Source organism: Phyllostomus discolor, chromosome 4, assembly GCF_004126475.2.
Source record: "Phyllostomus discolor isolate MPI-MPIP mPhyDis1 chromosome 4, mPhyDis1.pri.v3, whole genome shotgun sequence".
NCBI lineage: Eukaryota > Metazoa > Chordata > Mammalia > Chiroptera > Phyllostomidae > Phyllostomus > Phyllostomus discolor.
Window position 1 is genome coordinate 187,862,345 of NC_040906.2, and position 25,191 is coordinate 187,887,535.

At 37.8% G+C, this 25,191-nt stretch overlaps 1 protein-coding gene across 2 annotated transcripts in view; it reads right to left on the reverse strand.

Annotated features, from left to right (window-relative positions):
- MAP3K5 (mitogen-activated protein kinase kinase kinase 5) overlaps window positions 1-25,191 on the reverse strand; it is a 180,914-nt gene that overhangs the window by 89,479 nt on the left and 66,244 nt on the right. For both annotated transcript variants that reach the window (XM_028508900.2, XM_036024775.1), the window contains exons 4-7: window positions 22,810-23,003; window positions 21,861-22,029; window positions 20,440-20,546; window positions 17,255-17,425 (exon numbers count right to left, since the gene is read on the reverse strand). In XM_028508900.2, coding sequence (XP_028364701.1) covers window positions 17,255-17,425; window positions 20,440-20,546; window positions 21,861-22,029; window positions 22,810-23,003 — 641 coding nt within the window. The remainder of the gene's footprint in view (window positions 1-17,254; window positions 17,426-20,439; window positions 20,547-21,860; window positions 22,030-22,809; window positions 23,004-25,191) is intronic.

A 25,191-nucleotide genomic window follows, 5' to 3' on the forward strand; every position in this document is an offset into this window, starting at 1 on the left:
AGCGTTCTTTCAGTAGTCTAAATCCCAACCTTGATAAAAAGCTATGACCATAAAACTACATCCTCTCGCCACATTAAATGAATAAACTGTGTATCACTTACACCATGTTACATTTTAACGTTTTTAGAATTCACTACTTGATAAAAATATTGATGACATTGTTTATATAGCTTTCATTATTGCCTACATAGGGCCTTACGTGAGAAATTCCTTTTGTTTGCTGCTAGAGAGAGTTCAGTTTCCTCCAAAGAAGTGGTATATAATCTTTTTTCATGCAACTACTAAAAAGCTTGAAACTCAGTTATATCAAGCATGTTGATCCTTATTATCAGCATATCTGTATTCTCTACTTCCTTGGTGCTAATTTTCCATATATATTTTATCATTCCATTTTATTATTTTTAAGACTCAAACTTGATAAAAAATTCATATAGCTGTTAAAATAGTGGAACCATGCATTTTGGCCGAAGATGATGCATCTATCTTTTTTGGGTAGGTGTGCCACGGTATTAAACAACAGCAAACCCCAGTGGCTTGAAATGCTGTTCACACTGTGTTTCTGCATTAGTTGGCTCAGGTCTGCTCCACCTTGATTTCCCTCTGGGACCCAGCATGAAGGAGCAGCTTTCTCTGCTAAGGAAAAGTACACACGGCACCACCACAGCACGGCTCTTAAACCGCTGCTGATAGTGAGCATTAATCAAGACACACGCCCAAACCTAGTCTCATGGGATGGGCAGATATACTCTTCCTACAAACGGGGACAGTCTATTTCTAACAAAAAATACAATATAGCACAGATGACATTCCCTACCAAGGAAAGCTGTGATTAACATGAAATGGTAAAAAAACAATAATTTTACCTGGCTTAGATTACTGAGCACCTATTAGATATAAGGCATTATACTTGACTGTTCAGGCCTAATGTTTCTAATTCTGACAACTCTTTAGGATACGGAAGATTTCCTCAAGTTACTTGATCGTGAACCTGAAGCATGGAAATATTAAGCCATGCAGTTTAGAAGTGGTCCAATGGGTGGGAGCTGTCGAATGGGAACTTTACCCAGTTCTGCTAGATTTCAAGGCCTGAGCCCTCTTCTCTGTATCACTTTGCCTACCCTTTGGTGTGTGTTAAAAAAAAATTTTAAGTCCTTTTTCATTACTTTTTTGTTTGTTTGTTTGTTTTAGTAAAAGGGAGCTGAGTGAAAAAGGAAAAATAACAGCAACAACAAAAAAACAGAGAGAACTGCTTTCATATTAAGGATAAGGTTTATTATTCTGTATACAACAGAAATAGATATTGAAGAATTCTTGGGAAGAAAGGTGTTTGTCACAAAAATATGTTTATTTGATCAATCTTATTAGACTAAAGACTAACAACTGTAAAAGACTGATATGGTAATACTGCTGAATCTGCCCATAAAAATGAACCAGAGGAGAAATTCTGTGTCTTTGAAAACTTCAGAGTTTAACTAGCATGAGGATAAATTAACATGGAAAATATGTTAGTCCTCACATTAAAAACCTATAAACAATGATTAATATTATAAATCTATCTATAAAGAGAGAAATGATGAGATGTGAGTGAAACCAAATTAAAGAAGACTTCATGAAGGAAAGAGTAGAAACAGATGTTCACATCTTAAGTCTAGTGACTGAGTAACTGTATGAAGGTATTTCCACTACTGTTGATTCTTTTCTGTTTTAGTACTAAATAGTTCTAGAAAGAGGGTAAATAATCTGTATTCCTCAATACATTATTAGATAAAAAAGATGCATACTTCTCATTAAACTTTCAAAGCAATACATTTTGTTCAAAGGTTGCCTTATTATTAGCCCTGTATCTGTCAGCTGGTTGCAAGGTAGCTCTAAGTACTTGATTATGAAATGATGAAGTCTTTTTAAGAAAGAGTCATTTTTTGCATCTACACTGAGACATTAACAAAGCCAAGAATAAAGGAAATATTCTTGGACTGATTATTTCTACCTAAAGAACATGTACTTGCCATCAAAGCAGCAACTAGGCTCAAGTCAAGTTCTCTCCATTTAGCTGTCTTTTTTCCTTCTTTGTGATATAACAGCTATGATTCTTTATGTGAGACATAAAAGTAATTAAATTAGAATTTCATGGTGTTCTATATCTCTAGGGATATTTCTGAAATTAAACTAATAACTCAGAGGCAAAGCAGGACAGCATTAGAAGACAACTAATGCCAAATTACTGTGTTGAATTCATCTGGAGATGGGGGAGGCTCTATTTAATTCAAACTATGCACCATTATTTGTATATATTCCTTATAATAGAAAAGTCAGAAAGACAATAAAGAATCTCAAATTCTAATCATGTTCTTCCAGTCATTTTACTATGCGCACCTTTCCCTGTCAAAAGAGAATCATACTATTTTTATAATCTTTCAAAATTTGATATGATATTAAAGATTATTTTTAAACCACAATTTCCTTTTGGGTATATACCCAAAGAACAGAAAGCAGAAAACTCAAACAGACATGTGTGCACCAACATTCACAGCAGCATTCCTCACAAGAGCCAAAATGTGGAAACAACCCAAATGCCCATCAACAGATGAATGGATAAACAAAATGTGGTGTATAAATACAATTATTTAGCTTAAAAAGGAAATTATGACATATGCTGCAGCATGGGTGAACTTGGAGAACATCATGCTATGTGAAATAAGCCAGTCACACAAACAGACAAACACCACATGATTCCACTTTATGAAGTACTAGAGTAGTCAAATTCACAGAGACAGACAGAAAACAGAATGGTGTGGTTGCCAGAGGCTAGGAGGACGGGAGACTAGACTGTTTAACAAGTACAGAGTTTGAGTTTTGCAAGATGAGAAAAGTTATAGATGGAGAATGATAATGGTAGCACAGCAATACAACTGTACTTAATGCCACTGAATCACACTTAAAAATGGTTAAATGGTAAGTTTTAGGTCATGTATACAGGGAGGGGCAAAAGTAGGTTTACAATTGTTCATATGGAAAATAATAATAATGCAAGAATAAACTGTTTCACATACTCCCAACCGTAAACCTACTCTTGCCCCATCCTGTACTTTTATCACCAACTCCCTCCAACTTTGAATGAATGATATTCCACCACATGAGGATGTTATCCTTCATTTAACATTTGCCATACTATTATACAGTTGGGTTTCTTTCAATTTTTTGCTACCATAAAATTCAGTATAGTGACCATGGTTGTAAACATATCTATTTCTTTAGGATGGTTTCCAAAGGACTTAACAGATTAAAGAACATGAATTATTTCAAAGCTCCTGATGCACAATGCCAAATCACTTTCCAGTAAGGTCTTACCAATTCACATTCCCAAAGGCAGTGCGGGAGAGACACTTGTCACTGCACTCATGCCAAATTAAAGTATTTCAGCTCTGTTCACCTCTGCCAACTGCTCACAACAAGAACACATAGCTCAGGGATTTAATGTGCACTTGACTGCTTCTGAGAATGCACAGTTCTCCTATGTCTAGGAGCAACCTAAACTGATCCTTCAGTAACTGCCAATTCTCTCAAACTAAAGTGCAAATCCCATATTCAATGGAAGCTGGGAAGATGGATGGAGACACTTTTTGGAATGCTCTGAGGAAGAAACAGAGGTGGTGCCAGATACTTAAATTTAATCAAATCTTTAAGGATACGAAGAACAGTAAAAATTTAGGAGGAAGGGAATAATGGCAAAATATGGGGAAAATCTAAATACTTAATAAAAAGGGAATAGTGTATCAGCAATCATGGTTAATCTACTCAATAAAATGGACCCACTAAGTAGAATCTCCAGAGGCAATTTACTCAGTTCTGTGAAAAACTCGCCAAGTGATACGATGTTCAGCCAGGCTTAGAAATGACTGCTTTTATTCACGAAGTGAAATCACCCTTATTCCTCTATATTCTCCTTTCTTTTCAGCATAATGCTGGCAAACCTCTAGTTCTCTCCTTCATTCTGCTGACAACCATGTTACACGAAGCAAGCTTTAGCTGCTCTCTTTAGGTATTCAATACTTGTTATTCACAATTAGGAAACCTCCACAGTGGCATATTAAGCATTATCTATTCTTGGACTTCTACTTGATCAAGCCATAACATGCTTCATTCAATGTATCATCTGCTGAATACAGCATTAATCAAGCTCAAGGCATCAATGTAACTGCACCTAAGGCACCAGGGTAATTATTTACAAAGCAACTGTGTGCTCTACCTAAGCCTCCAAGTCATCCTGGAATTGCTAGCCCCTAGAAGCCATCTGTATCTGCACACCACAGAGCTGGGTATCATGCTGAATTACTAAGAACTCTTCAGACTTTGTGTTCTAAAAAATGAAAAACATCCAAAAATGGTAAATTCACTTAATAGATACAATAAAGGACTAAATAAAAAATGATGTCAGTGGAAGAATGGTGAGATAACACTGGGTGGTAAGGACGGTAATAGAGATTACACAGAGAAAGGTATCTCGAAGTCAAGAAAAAGAATAAAGGGCTAATCTGGCAAATGGAAAATAGACATTGATCTTTATTTGCAGGTTGATTGGGTTGTTACATAACTCTTCCAAAGTCAAGCCAATCCCATCAATAACATAAAAACTAAAGTGTTATTAGGCACACGCTACTGTTTGAACAGCCCTTTCACTGACGTAAAAGAAAATTAGTTGATAAGGCAAGGCTGTTCTTTCCCAAGTTACTATGGAAAAAAGAACCCATTAAGGCTAAAAACAGACTTAATGCTTGTAATTTCTTGCCTATGGATATTTACAGGAGAGACAGGATTGTGCTAATATAGTACAGGTACCAAATTTCCTTTCAAAGTTCCAAAAATGATTTCCCATCTCCCTCTGAGAACGAGGAGACCATCATCTGTAAAGCCAAATGAGTCCAATCACTGCCGATCCCGTGTGACCCACGACAGCCACTGCGCATGAAATTCAAACAAAGCGTAAAGTATACAGACACTTTTCCTTCGTAACTTTTCCCTCATAAGCTAAAAATGTTCAGCTAGATCCAGAACTAGAGAGAAAACCCTTAGGAATTTTTAGGAAAAGAAAAATTTAATATTGCTAGTAATTTTTTAAAAAAATATTTACTTATTGATTTTAGAGAGAGAAGAAGGGAGGAAGGAAAGAGAGAGGAAAACAAACACTGATTTTGTTGTTCCACTATTTATGCATTTATTGGCTGATACTTGTTGTGCCCTGACTGGGGATCAAAAGCATAAACTTGGTGTATGGCAAGTTCAATGCTCTAACCAACTGAACTACCCAGCCAGGGCCTTGTTACTGTCCATTTTGAAAAGGAATAAATATGACAATATACAAAGAAATACAAAATATTTTCACACGTTACATACTAAGGCTGGAACACCAAGTGCCTACTATTCCAGGTCTTTAACATATGTTGTTTTATTTAATCCTCACAACAGAGAATTCATTCCTCCTAAAGTGATCAGTTTGAACCAGTTGTAATACTCTTGCTGGTGATTTTTGTCGTAGTGGGCTAATGATGAAATACTGGAAGCATAAAGAAAAGTCTGTGGTAGGTATTTTCCCTATTTTTTAATTTTATTTTTCAATTACAGTTTATAGTCAGTATTGTTGTCTATTAGTTTCAGGTCCACAGTATAGTGGTTAGGCAATCATATACTTTGTAAAGTGTTCCAGTATTGGATAGGTTTTTATGAACGTGCTTTCTCAGTTCTAAGGAAAAGATACACAAAGAGGGGCCTTGACGCCCAGCCCTGTGCTATGGAGGACTGTACTCAGGCCCTCCTCCAGCCTCCAGGCCTCCTTTCTAGCCCCTGGGCCCTGGGATTTCCTGTCCAAGTGCCCTAAGCTTTCCATCCGGGGTCTAAGCAGGCCGCATCCTTCGGTCTGCCTTCCAGGGGTAGACCACAGCTCCAGCGTGTGTACTACTAGAGTCAAGGGGTCCATCTTTGCTGGGGAGTGAAATCTGACGTGCATGTGTGAGCTGGAAAATGATGAAAAAAAAAAAAGGAAGAGATGGCCTCCTTTGGTGTCCAGACCTTGGTATGGCTACATTGGACTGATGCCTGAAATGGTCGTAGCCATCTTTCAGTCCTAAGAAGGCCAGCCTGAGGGCAGAGCCACCCGCAGCATAATGATGGGACAGAACTAACCTCACATTTTTAAGCTGCTGACTCAACCTATGCCAGATCCAGCCCTATTTCTGGACTTCAGGTTTTGAAAGACATACTTTCTTATTGTTTAAAACCACTGGAGTAAGGTATTCTGCTACTTGCAGGATGCTAAGAGCATTCTGACTCATCTAGGTCAGTATTATTCTTATTTTTTTATTAAAAAGGAGAATTCCCCAAAGGTTAAATAATTTGCCCAAGACTACAGAGTCAACTTTTATCTCTTGTCAGTTTCCCAGAAGTCCACTTGACTTCAACAAAATAATATAGACATTCCTGAAAATGTCCATCCCTGAAATGTAGTAAAAACAATACTAGATCTGAAAAAAAAACCTAGATTTGAAATTGTATTAGTCACAGGACATCAAGAAACTCACTTAAGTTTTTTGAGTTTCAATTGCTCAGTTGTAAAACAGGAAGAAAAATGTCCGCCTTCCCTACTTAACAAGGTGCTTATAAGCCTCCAATAGTTAATAAGATACCAAAATCCTGGGGGAACTCCTCAATTTAAGGGACTATTATTTCTACCTATTGAACAAATAATGAATATTACAAAATGTTTTAAATAAGTATGCTGCACATAAATTCAATATAACTATTTCATGGGTTTTTTTTTTTTTTTAGATGAGGTTAAAAAATTTTGGAGATAGTCTAAGCAATGAACTTTCCACGGTCCTCCAAGTCACAGTCTGTAATATTTCCTTGGGCCATTCTAGTTAAGTCTGTCACTTCTGAAACTCTGGCCTTCTTTTAGGGTCTAACTCTAGGCTCGCGGGTCACAACATATCATACCTCAAAAGCTTAATATCCTCCCAGCTTCGTTTCTTCTCCCCTTGTTCTTTATCCCATATTTGCCCCAACATCCTCTGATAAGACTTGTGACAGGCACCGCTGCTGTTTTCTTTAACTTATATTTAACCTTATATTGAAGAGCTATGATAAAAAGCTACAACCTTTTGCCCTGGCCAGGTGGCTTGGTTGGTTAAAGCATTGTCTGGTACACTGAAAGGCTGCAGGTTCGATTCCTGGCCAGGGCACATACCTGGGTTGTGGGTTCAATCCCTGATCAGGGTGTGTACAGGAAGTAACCAATCGATGTTTCTTCCTCATATCAATGTTTCTCTCTTTCTCTCAAATCAATAAAACATATCCTTGGGTAAGGATTAAAAAAAAAAAAAAAGTTGTGGACAAGATGGAGGTATAGGTGGATACTCTTTACCTCCTCGCACAAACAAAGGAAGGATAACAACCAATTAAAAAAAAAACAACCAAAACTGTCAGAAAATTGAACTGTATGGAAGTCTGACAGGCAAGGAGTTAAAGAAGAAACATTCGTCCAGACCGGTAGGAGAGGTGGAGATGAGTAGCCAGGGCAGAAAGGATGTGCCACAAGGCAGCAGCTGGCAGACCAGGTGGTCTCATATTCACGTGCAAACAAAAACTGGGAGGAACAACTGGGGAGTGAGAAACCCCAGCCCAGGGCAGACTGTGCAAACCAGAGTTCCAGCACTGAGAAAATAAACCCTCATAACCTCTAGCTATAAAAACCTGTGGAGGCTGTGGTGGTGGAAGAAACTGCAAGTCTCTCAGGAGAGTCAGTTTGAGGAGCCCACGGGGTCCTAAAAGCTACACAAGCCCATACACCTGGAAATCAGCATGAGGGCAGCGCCTGGACAGGCACCATTGGCTTGAGGAAAGTGGGGGAAGTGACTGAAAGCAGGGCAAGAGCCGAGCAAATGGTATTGTTCCCTCTCTGACTCCTCCTCATAACTTCTGGCTGTAAAAACCTGTGGTATTGTGGTGGCAGAGGAAACTGCCAGTCTCAGGAGAGTCTGTTTGAGGGGTCCATGGTGTCCTAGAACACATACAAGTGCACCCACCCAGGAATCAGCAACACGGCAGCACTGGGAAGGTCACCAATTGCTTGCAGGAAGTGGAGGAGGTGACTGAAAGTGGGCGAGAGCTGAGCAAATGGCTTGTCCCCTCTCTGACCCCTCCCCCACATACAGCACCACAATTGCCCCACCCTGGTGAATACCTAAGGCTCCGTTCCTTACAACGTAACAGGTGTGCCAAGACAGAAATATAAAGAATAGATTAAAACTTCAGAAAAAGAACTAAGCAATGAGGAGACAGCCAGCCTATTAGATGCAGAGTTAAAAACACTGGTAATCAGGATGCTCACAGAAATGGATGAGTATGGTTGCAAAATAGAGGAAAAAGTGAAGGCTATGCAAAATGAAATAAAGAAAATTATACAGGGAACCAACAGTGAAGGGAAGGAAACTGGAAATCAAATCAATGGTTTGGAGCAGAATGAAGAAAACATTCAACCAGAACAGAATGAGGAAACAAAAATCCAAAAATATGATGAGAGGCTTAGGAACCTCCAGGACAACTTTCAACATTCCAACATTTGAATCATAGGGGTGCCAGAAGGAGAAGAGGAAGAACAAGAAATGGAAAACGTATTTGAACAAATAATGAAGGAGCTCTTCCCCCATCTGGAAAAGTAAATACACATACAAGTCCAGGAAGCTCAGAGAGTCCCAAACTAGTTGGACCAAAAGAGGGCCACATGAAGATACATCATAATTAAAATTCCAAAGATTAAAGATACAGAGAAAATCTTAAACACAGAGAGAGAAGAGCAGTTACCTACAAAGGAGTTCCGATAAGACTATCAGCTGATTTCTCAAAAGAAACCTTGCAGGAAAGAAGGGACTGGAAAGAGTCGCTTTCCAAGTCATGAAAGGTAAGGACCTACATTCAAAATTACTCTATCCAGCTATCATTTAGAATGGAAGGGCAGATAAAGTGCTTCCCAGATAAGGTCAAGTTAAAGGAGCTCATCATCACCAAGCCCTTATTATATGAAATGTTACAGGGACTTATCTAAGAAGAAGAAGATGACCAAAAATATGAACAGTAAAATGACAACAAACTAACAACTGTCAACAACTGAACCTAAAAAACAAAAACAAATTAAGTAAACAAGTAGAACAGGAACAGAATCAGCAATGGAGGTCGCATGGAGGGTTATCAGTGAGGAGGGGGAAGTTGGGGAAAGGGGGAAAAGGTACAAGGAATAAGAAGCATAATTAGTAGGTACAAAATAGACAGGGAGAAGTTAAGAGTACTGTAGGAAATGGAGAAACCAAAGAACTTATATGTACAACTCATGGACATGAACTAAGTGGGGACTGCTAGAGGGAATGGGGGTACCAGGTGGAAGGAAACAAAAGGGAGAAAAAAAATGAGACAACTGGAATAGCACAATCAGTAAAATACACATTTGAAAAAGTTACAATATTTTAGTAACTGAAAGCTAAACTCAGTTTATCTACAGGTCAAAAAGGCATTTTTAATACCTTAACTTGGATTATAGACATTTAAATATAGAAAAAATGGCATTATTTTAAGCATCCACAAGACCTTCAGTGAATGGAAATATCTAAGGAAGTGACAACGAAAAACATCAAGTGTTACAGGCCACTCTTTTTTTATGCTTAATCAGCAGGATGTGTTCACTCACATCACTCACCTTCCATCCATCCCAGATAAAATTCAAAAACCAAAGTTTGTTCTAACAGTGTATCACAATACTGCGAACTTCATAATATCTAAACCATAAACTTTTTTCATATTTTCTATCTTTGCACAACTCATCTACTCTTACAGATAACCCTCAACAATGAAAGTTTAACAATATATCACAATTTTGCAAATGTAAAATACCTTAGCTGTAAACATTTTTCTTGTTTTCTGTTTTCACATTCTTAGCCCCCAAGTAAACCTTTCAGAAGACAGGCCTTCATGAAAAGGCTACCCTGGAAGTAAAAAGGAGCACTGGTACAGTACCTGTACCAGATACAATGCTCAGTGTGCACAACTTTCTCCCTGGAATACAGGGCAGGAAAATTGCTCTGTAAAGACATTAGAAAGGGGAACTGACAGAGTCCTAACAGCCACTGTGATCACAGCTGCTTGGGATTGTTTTCTGTGTTGAAGACCTTATCCTTAAACTTTCCATGGTCAGTAGATCACTGTCTGTTCAAGTCGACAGAAAATGACTCAGGCCATGGAAAGTGTCAATGGAAAGGAGCCTGTGGGCCTGACCACCTGCCACGACATCCCAGTCCTTATCCCAGCACCAGTATTTGACAAGTGAAAACTCAGAGGCTCCAACAAGGTCAGTTAGAACATCCCCTTGGGACCCATGATTCAGGAAATGGGAAGTGCAGGGTAAGGCTGGCAGAAAGCCTAGTAACTTCAGTGATACCCTTTGTGTCAGCACCTTGAGAAGGTACTTTTACTTCTCAGCTCTAACAGAAATGGAGGTTAGGGACAAAGCCAACACATCAATACGAATGAATGGGTTACAGTACAGTGAAAATTGGATCAAAACACTGAGAAATACTGAAGTAGTTTTACAGTGTGAGGGCATGAAAAAAAATCCATGTTAAAATGGGGGAAAATTAGGGCAAACGGATGTAATGACAGTAAGGAAAGGTTATGGGTAAGTAATCTAAAATAAAGGTGACATTCATGTATTACTAAATAAATCAGTGAGTGGCACACAAGAGCAACACAAGATCAACTCCTAAGGACCATCCCATTAAAAGGCTTTGAACTCTAACAGCCTTCTCTGTTTTTCCTAGAAAATTAGTGGATACCTAAAACTAAAATGAAATCATTAAATTTGACATCTTCAATTTGACCTGAAGACCTTGAACACAAAGCTCCTTTGAGAGACCGTTAATGTTCCTCAGCAAACTGGGAACCATAAAAAAGGAGCCAGAACCTGGAAGTATAGAAGGTTAAAACTAAAATACAACCCCGGCCCCGCCCCCAAAAAACAACCCTGCCCCTTACTTAAACTTTATTTGACCCTGAAAGCTCTAAGCAGTCTAAACTGTTTGGCTTTTCAACTGGGGAAACTATTTTATTCCTGTGCACGATGCTAACTTCATAGGAGATGTTTTCCATTTAAACTCACTGACTAGGAAAATCAGGCTTTTAAAAATTGCCTCTGCCATTTCATTACCCCTACCATATCAAAGTATCTATACTGGCATAATGCTTCAAATATCAGATTCTAATGCTCTTTTATTACGTATAATTTTAATTTTTTAATTTTGTATACATTTTAAATTTTATTCTATTTTAAATGATATTTTATTGATTATGCTATTACAGGTATCCCAATTTTTTCCCCTTTGCCCACCTCCACCCAGCACTTCCCATACCCTCCGGCAATCCACCCACCATTGTTCATGTCCATGGGTCATGTGTATGAGTTCTTTGGCTATTCCATTTCCTATACTGTGCTTTACATCCCCATGGCTATTCTGTAACTACCTATTTGCACTTCCTAATCCTCCCACCCCTTCACCTATTCCCCTACAGTCCCTCCCCATTTGGCAATCATCAAAATGCTCTCTATATCCATGATTCTGTCTCTGATCTTATTATTTGCTTAGTTTTTCAGATTCAATTTATGGCCATTTTATTGTTCATAGTTTTGATATTCTCCTTTTTCTTAAATAAATCCTTTTACATTTCATATAATAATGGTTTGGTGATGATGAACTCCCTTAGTTTTTTCTTGTCTGGGAAGCTCTTTATTTGCCCTTTTGATTCTAAATGATATCTTTCCTGGGAAGAGAGCAATCTTGGCTGTAGGTCCCTGCTTTTCATGACTTTAAGTATTTCTTGCAACCCCTTCTAGCCTGCAAAGTTTCTTCTGAGAAATCAGCTGACAGTCTTACAGGAACTCCATGTAGGTAACTACTGCTTTCTTCTTACTACTTTTAAGATTCTCTTTTTATCTTTAACCTTTAACATTTTAATTATGCTGTGTCTTGGAGTGAGCCTCTTTACATCCATTTTGTTTGGGACTCTCTGTGCTTCCTGGACTTGCATGTCTATTTCCTTCACAAATTAAGTGAGTTTTCTTTCATTACCTTTTCAAACAGACTCCCAATTTCTTGCTCTTCCTCTTCTCCTCCTGGCACCCCTGTGATGCGAATGTTGGAATGCTTGAAGTTGTCCGAGAGGCTGCTTATACTATCCTCTTTTTATTCTTTTTCCTTCTTGTTGTTCTGATTGGTTATTTTTTACTAGCTTATGTTCCAAATCATTGATGTGGTTCTTGGCTTCATTCACTCTACTGCCGTTTCCCTATAAATTGTTCTTTGTATCAGTCAGTGTATCCTTCATTTCTGACTGGATCCTTTTTGTGCTGCTGAGGTCCTCACTAAGTTCCTTAAGCATCCTTATTTCAGTGTTTTGAACTCTGTATCTGATAGATTATCTTCATTTTGTTTAGTTCTTTTTTTGGAATTTTGGTCTGTTCTTTCATATTGGCCATGTTTGTCTGCTCATTTTGGTAGCCTCCCTCTGCTTTTTTATGTGCCTGTATTTTTCAGACTATAAGATGTACTTGTTTGCCCACCCCCTCAATTTGGGAGGAATAATGGTTGTTAATGCTGCTGTTGAGTTCTGTTTACATTTACATTGGTGAAATACTATGTTATTTATGTTATTAAGTATTTTACCACATTTTTTGCTTCAAAATTTTTTTTCCTATTTTCCTCCTCTAAAACCTAGGTGCGTCTTATGGTCTGAAAAATACAGTACTAGGTAGAGCTGCTATGACTCCCTGTCTTGGTAGCATGGCCGAATGTAGTAAGTGTCCTATAGGGTCCAGTGGCACAGCCTCCCCTATCACCCAAGCTGGGTACTAAATGTGCACTCTTCATGTGGGTTGAGTACACCCTCCTCTTGTAGTTGAGCCTTGATTGCTGCTGGCAGGTCAATGGCAGGGATTTACCAAGGCAAGTCAGCTGCAAGGATTGGTGTGATCACTGACGACCAACCTCCACCCTTCATGGAGGATCAGCTGTGTACGGGCAGGGTGGAGGTGCTCTGATGTGGTCTGTATCTGTCCACTGGGTCCCCAGGCACTTGGATTTCTTGGATGATGCAAACCAAGGTCAGCCCCCACCTGTGTTTTGCCCAGGGCCATCCTGCCTGAGTTATAAAGCAATCCAGGATGGCTGCTACTTACTTGTGTTGGGCTTGGCGATTCCCAAAGTCAAACTGTGAATCTAGGCTGGCTGCTGCTAGTGCCATGCCTGGGGCCACTTAGTAAGAGGTATGGGGGCTGGGAACTCACTGTCACTTGTTTTAAAGGATTTAGGAAGTTGTAAAGCATGAGCCATAAGCAGCCATTAGTATGGAAAGGTCAATGTTAACTGTCATTTGGGTAGGACAGAACCTCAGGGGATCTCCAGGGCAGGGAAAACGGTGTTATCCAGGTTAATGGAATTTCCAATATGACATCATCCTGACAGTTTAGTGGCTCTGTGAGGGGAGGGTTCAGAAAAGGGACTATAGCCTCTGCCCACCTTTCTGTCTGGGAGAAAGCTGTCCCCCAGCTCTGGCTCTGACGCCAAACACTTCAATTCCCCCTTGCATGCCATTGGTGCCTTTCCAGCTGCTACCCTGTTGCTGGAGCTCAGAGGGAGTGTGTCTGAGTAAGTCCATGTGTGGGTTCTTTAACTATTTGGGATCCCAGAAGTTTATTTCACTGACTCAATCCCTGCTGGTTTTTGCAGCCAAAAGTTATGGGGACTTACCTTCCTGGCTCTAGAACCCTGGGCTGGGTGAGGTCTGGTGTGGGGCTGAGGCTCCTTGCTCCCAAGATATCCCTTCCAAATTTTTATCTACCACATGTAGATGTTGGACCAGGCTGCTCTGCATCTCCACCCCTCCTACCAATCTGGATGGATGTGGTTTCCTTAAATCCATAGTTGTCAGGCTTCCATTCAACTCAATTTCTGATGGTTTTGAGTGATGGCTGTCCTACAGTTTATTTGTAATTTTGATGTGGTTGTGCAAGGAGGTGAGCCGTGCTTACTTATGCTGCCATGTTAACTGGAAGTCTCTCTAATCCTCTTACAAGTAAAAGTTTTCTTAAAGTGTAAACCTTCCGGTAATAGACTGCACAGTTACAATACTCTTTTGTAACAGAAGAAAAAATGCAGTTAAGAGAAAATGTAAAATTCTCTGGGTTATAGTAAAAATTTATAACACAAATGTAAAATCCAAACTGAAGGTTTTTATGAGGATATAAGAAGACATCATCCCTAAATTGTCTGTCCTCCCTGGTTATAATCCATTATCCAAACTTCAGTCCCCCATTAAAGCACTAAAATGATGAAAGATTATAAAAGTTAAGATTTCTGTTTTACAACTTAAAAATGTTTTGGTTTTCATGGAGGAAATCCTGAAGTAAGTCAATCTCCTTTAATATATTTTTTAATCAGGGGACATTTTAGGAATGTTTTAGAAATACTACAAAGTACAATAGAATAATATAATCAGCACCCTCACATGCACATACTCATCGCTCAGTTTAATAAAACATTTTAAATATCTGTGCATCTGCATGTAAATCACTACATGATCCCTTACTTCTTCTTCCTCACTGGTAACCAACATACTGAGCTGAAAACTTTGGAAGTGAATTTATGCATCTATGCTTTTCTTACATGTGTATGATTGTTTTTAAAGTTTCTATAAATGATACCATACTCTATGTATCCTTCTGCCATTTGCTTATTTTCCTCAACGTTATACATATATATTTAATGTGATACTTTTATGGAGAGAAGAGTGAAGTGTTCCCCTAGAGTATATAACTAGAAGTTGATCTGCTAGATCTAGAATAGGCTAGCTGTTAACTTACCTTGATATTACCAAAATCTTTCAAGTGGTTATCAAATTTCTACCACAACCAGAAGATTAGGACTCCCATTTCTCTAACATCCTTATGAACAACTGATATGTTAGACTAAAAAATTTTTATTAATGTAAATATTGTAAAATGGAATAGCATTGTTATCACTTGCAGGTAAATCATCTTTTTATGTTTTTAAAATATTTACTGGCCACTTGTGGTTCAACTTTGTGAATGACCTATTCATAGCCTATGCCCGTTTATCGTATTTTTTTCCTAAATATTTTTGAAGTTATTTATAAATATTGAATGCAAATCCTATATTGGTTACATGCATTGCTCCCTGTCTGTGGTTTATTTTTTCACTTTGTTAACATCTATTCCATTTGGTTCTTTTGTAGTTTATATATATTTCCTATAATTCTTCATATTTTCACCCACCATATCCATCTTTCCCAGTAGTCTGCTTAACCTATTTATCATTGTTATTTTAATATCATTTTCTGATAATTCCAAAATCAGTGTTCTCTGGGGGTATGTATCTATTAAGTATGTTTTTTTTCTTGATTATGAAACACACTTTCCTATTTCTTTACAAATGTAGTATCTTCTGGTGGTATATTAGACATTTTAGATGATATACTGTAGAAAGTTTAGATTCTGTTATCCTCTTAAAGAGTATGAGTTTTGTTACAATGGGCATATATTAGGTATTATTAGAGTAGCTCTATTTTGGTATTAAGCTTGGTATTAGGTCTTATTAGAGTGGCTCTATTTGGGTTTTGCTCTTCATTTTAGTGCACTTCTTAGTTCTGGAATGCAGTTCTTAATTCCTAAGCCTTGGCCCTTCCAGAGTTTCAATGTAAAGCTCAAACTGTTTATCAATCCCCTCTTACCTTGGTGAGGGTCACACTCCAAATTCTGTCTCTCCTACATTGGGCAGCTACTGAAGTATCTGTCTAGTTATTTTAACCTTCTAACTGTTATTTTCCATCTGGGCTCCTTTGCACACATCAGGGTCAACCAAGAGTTAAAGGGAAATTTATACACAGATTTGGGGCTCTTTCTCTGTGGTTCCTTCATTTAGGGGTATCCCACTCTATCCAGCACTCTGACAAAATCAAAATGACTCCTCAGGCTGGTAAGACTGGTTTTCTTCTGAGTTCTGTCCGCTCTGTGCCCTCCAGACCAGGGAATGCTCCAAGTGAAAGGCCATTTAAATATTGGGTCTTCTCCAATGTGGTGCCCTTCATCCAAGATCAACACCTCTCTAGTTTATGACTACTTTTAGTCACTTTTTAATGCTTTCAAGTGTTTTTAAAAAGTATTTTCCCAACATTTATCATTGTTATTGGCAAGAGGATCAGTGCAATAGAACCTAATCTGCCATTTCCAAAACCCAGAACCTTGATGAGCAGAAGCAAATTCTATGTATTCAGCTTTCCAATCTTTTCTTCTTATAGTTTATGGTATTTCAAACCTTGCTTAAGAAATTCATTCTTATGCCAAAGTCATAAATGCAATTTGTATATTTTATTCTAAAAGTATTTTTTGATATTATGGTCGTTAATTCACTTAGATTTGTGTGTGTGTGTGTGCATAACTTAAAGTAGGGATCCAATTCTGTTTACTTCTCCAAGCAGATAAACCAATTTCCTAGCAGTAGTACCGAAGAGTCCACCTTTTCCCCTCTGGCCAGTTTTCCTACTGTGACATAAGTCTAGTCTCATAAATACCTCCATCTGTTCCAAGCCATTTCTTCTGCTTCAGTGTTCTACTTGTCTGTGTCTACATTCACACTGCAATGTCTAATGATTATATCTGTGCAGTAAGTCCTGTATAGTAAGTCCTGTTATCTGTTAGAACAAGTCCCTCCACCTTGTTCTCCAAATCGCTTTGCCTATTTTTGGTCCTTTATTTTTCAAATATATTTTAGAATCAATTTTTCAAATTACATCAAAAGCCCTACTGAGGATAATTTACATCTTTAAAATATCAAGTTTTCCCATCCACAAACTTGGTATATTTTCCCATTCATTCAGGTCATCTTTCATGTGTTTGTATTAACTTTTATGAATTTTCCACAAAATTGTACTTCTGTCATATTTTTTTAAATTATCTTTTTGTCTGATTTATTCTAATTTACTCTGTCACATTAAATGAATTTCACCAAGACTGTTTACTAAAGCTATAAATTCTAAGACATATTTCATAATATATAATCTAAATGGTAATACCAATTTTTTAACACTTCAATTTGCAAACAGTTTTTTATATTATAGATTTATCAAGCAACTGATCTTATATACTTACCAAAAAGCTCCTTGGTCTCTACTTTCAGTGTCCGTGAAATTAGAGTCCAAAAACATATCTTTGTAGATTCGACCAACTAGACAGTACATATCTGAAGCTACCTGCCCTTCACTTTGAACCATGGGAGTCATAATATCAAGAGCTTTTGCTCTGTCTCCAGGGAGATTTCTCCTGAGGTAGGGAAAGAAAACATCCTTGTTTTAATACAGATTACAGAAGCAATATAGGTCAGTTATCTTTTTAAAACTCTAACATATTGATTCACATTAGTGAAGTTTGGCAGGATAAAAACAACAGTTAGATTTTGAGAGTCATCTGTAAACCTCTGTACTAAGCCTTATTTTTTTTTTATTCTACTGCATGTCTCCTTGGTTTAACAAGGATCCCTATTGAACTGCCTTTCTGATAATCATAATAGTTTGGTCTTATCCATCCACAGACCTTCCAGTTTCCCTGCAGTGTATATGCAGGTTCAAGTTGGTGAAGTGATATTACGAATTCAGTCTGAGGCCCTAAACGGGGCAGACCCAACCAATCCAAACAGGGTTACAAAACCCTGACTTCAGGTTTTAATGGCTTTTGCTCCAAAACACTGAGCAAAGTAATTCAGACAATTCTAATAAACCAACTTTAACCCAAGAACTGCCTAATTTCTATGTGTGACTAATTATCTAAGGAAGCTGCTTTATGTAGCTCATTTTAAAATAGCAAGTATGTATAGACCATTTTTATAATAAGATAAAAATTCTCTTTAGTCATTTCTTTGACCTTGAAAACATCATGGTAAGTGAAAGGAACCAGTCACAAAAGACTACATATTATATGACTGTGTTTACATGAAACCTACGGAGACCAAAAGTAGATTAGTAGTTGCCTAGGTCTTGGGGATTTGGGAAAAAAGGGAGAGTGATTGCTAATTTGTAGGGATTTGTTTTTGGAGTGATGAACATGTACTACAATTAATTATGTTGATGGTTACACAATTCTGTTAATATTTTATTTTTAAAAATTATTTATTGTTGCTCAGTACAGTTGTCTGCATTTAACCCCCTCCACTCCGCCACACCCCAGCCATCCCCACCTCCCTCCCCTGCCTCCACTCCCCCTTGGTTTTCTCCATGTGTCCTTTATAGTTGTTCCTGAAAACCCTTTCCCTCTTCCCCACCATTATCCCCTCCCACCTCCCCTCTGGTCACTGTCAGATTATTCTTAATTTCAAATGTCTCTGATTATATTTTGCTTGCTTGTTTGTTTTGTTGATTAGGTTCCACTTAAAAGTGAGATCATAATCTGTTAATATTTTAAAAACCATTGAAATGTACATATTATATGGATAAATTATATGAAATATAAATTATATTTCAATAAAGGCTGTTATTTAAAAAGTTATTTCTATACTCAACTACTACTTTAAATCTTTCTCTCTATAAAATGCCTTTTCACTCTGTCCTAAATATCTTCAGTATAGACTCACACCTGATACAAATATGCTTATCAATTCATTATATTCTATTTTAGAAACAGTAAAGATAAAACATAAAGAAAAATGTAAGAGGCTCTTATGGACTTTCATTTTTCACTTCAAAGTACAACATATTCTATCCCATCTTTCAAAGATGATTGGCACACTTGAGCCTTTGGGATGCGGTAGAATTCGAGTAGTTTTAGTTTTAACAAATAGGGTTCAGTGATCCTGCCAAATCCCAGATAATTCAAACAGCGATTGTAAAATCTTTCCGATAATTTCAACAAATTTTCCTGGAAAGAACCTAAGAGTTAAGATTTAACTGCTACATAATTTCCCCTCTATGGAATGAAACTTCTAATAATATAAAACAAAAGCATGTTTTTCTATCTTATGTGCTAGTGATTTGGGGACTTTGACAAAATTTTGACATTTATTGAGATATCAAGCTAACTAATCCAAACAGGGTTACAAAACCCTGACCTTTTTTATCATTTGTATACCTCCATTTGGTGCTGATATTAAAAATAAAATATTTAAGCTTCACCCTGAAAAAAATAAAATCCCCATAAAAAAGCACTTATTTGAAAACCAGTTGGAGCAGATATCTCTGGTGGTCTCATCTCACTTTGTCAAATCTAAAGAAAAACTGTTTAATAAATGGGGGTATAAAATACACTTTTACTATACACTTATTAATAAAATTAGCAAGTTCTAAAGTTTGGATGGATAAAAAAAGGAAAGAAACTGTCTCTGGTTGATAGCATGCTGGCTTTGCAGACAGAGGCAGGAGAACACACTGATGAAAAATAGCCATCAGCATCAGACAAATCCGGGTGTGAGCTTCAGTTTTATGACACGCAACTATAAGCCTTGAAGAAAAGTTCCTCAACCTTTCCAGGCTTCAATTCCCTCATCTGTAAAATAATTGAGCCTTAAGTGACACATGGCAAGTGCTCAATACATGGGATGTCCCCTCCATTTTTCTTTTTATCATTCGCTTCAGTTGTGTTAATTATGTGTATATTTGACTCTCCACCTTGGAAGAGAAAGCACAGCGAAGCCCACTTTGGACAGCTCAGTGCCTCAGGCCTCCCCATGGCCAGAGCTAGGCTGGCCCTCCCCGGCGAGTCTGGGTAGCAAGGGGCACTGAGGTACATGCCATGATGTGAACAGATGGGAGAGGAACAGGACTAGCATCAGCAGTCCATATAGTCCCGAACCTAGAAGACTCGTGGACACATGACCTATAGCATGGCCAACAGAATTCTGATCATAATTAGGTGTGTTCGGAGCAGTCCCAATGAAAATATTCTCTGGTTCGAAATGTGTTCACCTAGATAAAAGTACCCTTACCCTACCTGAGTCCATTTTTGCATGAATAATCATTTCGTGTCAAATGTATCTGCTTAAACATAACATCATATTCATGTAATTTTTAAAAAATCTAAAAATATATAAAAAGCAGATACAAATTCTGACAAAGAAGAAAAAGAATGTAAGGATTTTAATATAAAAACAGTGAGAACTCTTTACTGACCCCCCAAAAATCAGAAAAAAATTGGAGTGCATGCTTCCTATACATGGTTGAAATGGAAATATTAACATTGCATTTTAACAGGGAGCAGATGCAGAGCTACACAATGACCTACCCTAGAAAGAATATTCAGGTTAAAAAATAGTACGTTAGCGCCTTGTGAACAAGAGTTTTTCTGCTCACCTATTCAGTGCAAATGCATAATGAAACTTCACATGATGATGGGAGGCCAGATCAAAGGTGGGCAGCTTTTCTAACGTCTCTACCAGCTTCACGATCGAATCATATTCCTTTTAAACGAGAGGAGAACAGCACAGAATTAAATCATTAGGAGAAAGTTCTGACCATGAAATGCTTTTGACAACCAGATATTTGAATCTGAGTAGGGCATTAAAAAAAGAACTAGAATTCAAAGAGTACTAAGAGTACTTTGAAAGAAGAAGAAATGGGTTTTTTTTCTTAAAATAAGGGGTTTTGATTATATAGGTAAAACATCAGAATAATAGAGTTTTCACGTCTAACCAGAAAACCAGTAAACCATCTAGCACGATAATGCTACATTGTCTTAATAAGGGTGTTAAACTTCTCCATGGAGCCAGATTCATGACATGCAGTGTCCTATCCATTATATTCAGGGAAATAATTTCTAAAATATCAAGAATATGGAGCAATGGATTGAAATTCTGTTATAAGCAACAAAGCAATTGTGTTTCAACGTGAATAAACTACACTAGTCACAGGATCCTACGTGCTACACCCCTCCACTTGTGTAAATCTCTGTGGTTCACGTGAAGCTTTACTCAGGCTGAAACTCTGGAAAAATGACACCAGAAGTTGCTTAAATTTTACTGTAAAAATGTAACAGCAAATTCCCCATTCAGAGAGAGTTTTATTGTACTTACCATATTTTTACAATTTTAAGATGTCAATAAAAATCATAAGGCATGTGAGTGTGTTTTACTTTATGTATTTTAAAAGTTATTTTTAAAGGGATACAAAGTACAGCATAGGGAATATAGTTAACAACATTGTAATAACTATGTGGGGCAGTCACTTCGTAAGTTATATAAATGTCAAATCACTATGTTGTGCAGCTGAAACTAATACAGTATGTCAACCATAATTGAAAAATGAACACGATTTTTCAGTTAGTTTTATAATTAATCAATTGCATACCTCTTGCTTCTGGCTAGTTGGATATTGCAGTGTGCATTTTAAGCAACACATTTTCAATGGCGATATATCCAAAATGCTCTTAAAATTTTTTGGTTATTTGCCAAAACAAAACTCTTACTTATTAACTGAGAGGTGTACCTGAAGCTAACAGAATAGAAAGGACTGCACCTGGGTCGGGCATGCTTGAGGGATTACCTTTTTATTCTTTCGGAGGAAAAAGACCTCTACCATACACATCTTTCACAATCACTGACTGTTATGCATATGAGTCTATTTCATTCATTGTAAACTCTCAGGATAGAAAGCATATGAGAGTCAATAAAAAATTACATGTACTAACATGAATGACTTGTTAACTGAAATTTTATGTTAATACCCCCATAAACCTCCAATGTACTATATGAAAAACATTTTAAGGATGTTCTCACCTGGATATCTCTGTAGGAAAGTAACAGATTTATAACAATATCTGCTGTCAAGACTTCAATATTATCTATTCGCTGTAGAATTCTTGCCAACTCAGTTGCCAGTTCTTTACCAGTGTATAAACTACGGGCTTTTCTGATATCATTGATTATAGATTCCTGGAAAAACTGGCTGGTGAAAAAAACACATTTCAAAGAGTTAATACTAGAAGAATTTCAATGAAAAACAATAATTTTATAAGGAAAAGAATGACATTTGCAGCATTGGTAGCTTTCAATTCATTGAAATACATAGAAGGAACACCTCATATAACTAGCATTATTAAGAAATTTGGAACTCCTACATTTCTATTAATACTCTGACTTGCTTCAGGAAGAAAGGTAGATATTCTATGTTAATGAATTTCCCAAGAACCTTTAATGTACCACTTAAAATGCCTAAACATTATTTGTAACTTTATGGTTTTGAGTACAAATTGTTCTAAATACATTAGGCATGCCTATGATTTAAACATAACATAACCCTTACTTTCTGACTCAGTTTTATTATTTAACAACATAAATGACAGTTTTTAAATACAATAAAAATAAATAAGCAACCGTACAATATTTAAATAAAATATAACAATGCTCGTAGTAATTTTTGCAGAGTTCTTATTCTTACACTAAAAGTCCCTAGACATTTACTTGGACAATATTCCTATACTTTGAATTTAGTTTTAGCTTTACCATCACTATAACACACTTAGCAGTCTTTTTTTAAGATTTCGAGCTAGTCTGTGAGTAAGTGAATAAAATGCAACATGTGGACTATGGGACATCTATTTTATCCACTTAGAGGGCATCAAACATTTTTTTCTCAGTTCCTGGCTGCTGTGTACTACATCTAAGAAACATCTTATCCAATGTACAAATAAATAAAGTAGAATAACACTTCATTTGTTAAACTGACCTGGAACTTGCTTGTGCCACCTTCAGCAGTTGAATGAAACGATCCACAAGAGGTAAGCAGATGGGTCCAAGAAGCAGCTCAAAGTTCGACTGCATGAGCTCTGACAGCCCCTTCATGAAGCAGCAGTCACAGCAGTAGACCTTGTTATGTGGCGTTATCACGTACGGGACAAACGTGTAGTTCCCAGTGCACATCTGCAGAGAGGGGCCCCAGAAGGCGGTGAGCGAGCCTGAACACCCCACACTAATGCAATCCCAAGTCTCACTTATGTGAGCATATTAAATGATAATCCTGAATGTGAAAGGAAATAGAAAAAATCTCATTTCATATTTATGGGCTACAAAAACGGAAATTTCTGCCAATTTCTTTCATTATTTACTTCAAATAATTAGGACTTACAGATGATACAAAAAACAGTATGTCAAAGTTTCTATCAACCAGTTTAAATATTTATTCGCCATCTCTCATGGCTAAGGCATATGATACATACCGTAGGAAAAACAGAGTAGTTTAAAACACAGCTAAGTCATATAAATATATGACAACAGTGAGAGCTAACGTTTCAGGGCTGCCCGCATGACAGGCCATACTGTGGAACAAAGCTGCTCCCCTCCAGGTCGCTCTGTCTCAGTCATGGCTCCATTAGTCTCCGAGGCACTAGACCTGGAGACCCAGAAGTTATCCTTGATGCTTCCATTTCCTTTATCTCCCATATCCTATCAAAGCCTTGTCTCTTCTACCTCCAAAATCTATCTTGTATTTGCCCACTCCCCTCCATCCTCTCGCCAGCACTATAGACCATTCCTTCAAAATACCTGGCCTGTGCTACTGTAATTGGCTTTCACCTGGTCCCCCTGCTTCCACTCTTGTCCTCCTATCTATTCTCTACCCATCTGTCAAAGTGATCTTTTAACTTACATCAGATCACGCCCTCAGCTGCTTGAAGCCCCTTTCCTTGCTCCTTAGACGAAGAAAACATCACTGTACTACAAGGGCTTCACTATCCAAATTCTGCCTCTCTCCAATCGCAGCCCATGCTGCTCTCTGCTCACTCATTGTGACCTTCTGTGGATTACTAATGATGCCAACTGAGGGTTGCTAGTGCAAACAGAAGTGGAGCTGGGAAGAAGAAAGGCGAAATCACATTCGACACCCCTGAGTGATAATAAGCAAGTCTGACCAGAGCTTGGGGCTCAGGGAAGGGAACTGAATGCAAAGGTAAGGATTTTAAACTACACATGCTGGGCAGTGGGAATCACAGAGGATTCAGAGCAGGAAAGAAAACACCATCGAGGCTGTGCATTTTGACAGTCTGGGAAGAAAACAGAAAGGACTGACAGGGAAAGAAACAAGATTGGAGGAAATTAGATAGGAAGCTGCTAAGTGTGACCAGACCAGCAGCAGCAGCAATTGACACACACACTCACTGTAACCTGCCAGCTGGTTACAGATACTGAGAGAGAGGAAGGAGGAGTCAAAGGCGACTCCCTAATCTTAAATGCAGCTTCCTCAAAGAGTGGTATGGTTAACAAAAACAAGAATTCAGAAAGTAGCCCTGGCTGGTGTGGCTCAGTGGATGGAGTGCTGGCCTGCAAACCAAGGGGTCACTGGTTTGGTTCCCAGTCAGGGAACATGCCTGGGTTGCAGACCAACTCCCCAGTAGGAGGCACTCAAGGGGCGGCCACACGTTGATGCTTCCCCAGCTTCCCTCTCTCTCTAAAATAAAATAAATACAATCTTTTAAAAAACCCTCAAGGCACCAAAATAAATGGATCTAAAAAAAAAAAAAAAAAAGAACCCAGAAAGCAGAACCAGACTTAATTACTTATGAGTGCACTCCACTCTGGGGCACTTGTTATATATCAGGTAATTAATCAAAGAGACCCAAATTTCCAGTTAACATTTAAGAAGAATGTCAAGAAGCTGAGGTTTAATTTAGGATGGTAAGGTGAAATGTTGTTCACCTTTAGAGAGGTTAGGATTCCAGGAGAGCAGGATACCCAAAGTGAAAATATCTAAAACAGAGTTGAAAACACAAGATTGGAACATGTAAGAGTTTCAAGCCAAAATACAGACCTGGTAACTATTCGATATAGCTGAAACTAAGAAAATGGGAGAGACCTCTAAGAGAAAAACCACAGAGAAAGGAAAAAATGAAAAACTGAAAATTAGAATGAAATATTGGAAAAGTTTATTTAGCACCATTTCAGGGAGCCTAGGGAGTTTGGATTATCAGTTCCCAGCTGCATCAGCATTATGGAGAACACCACATCACTTCTCTGATGCTTAGAAACAAACTGATGAGAACATTTAGTTACCACCTGCATGTGCCAGAGAATGAATGGTCACAGTTCCCAACAACCCCACGAAGAAGCTGCTATT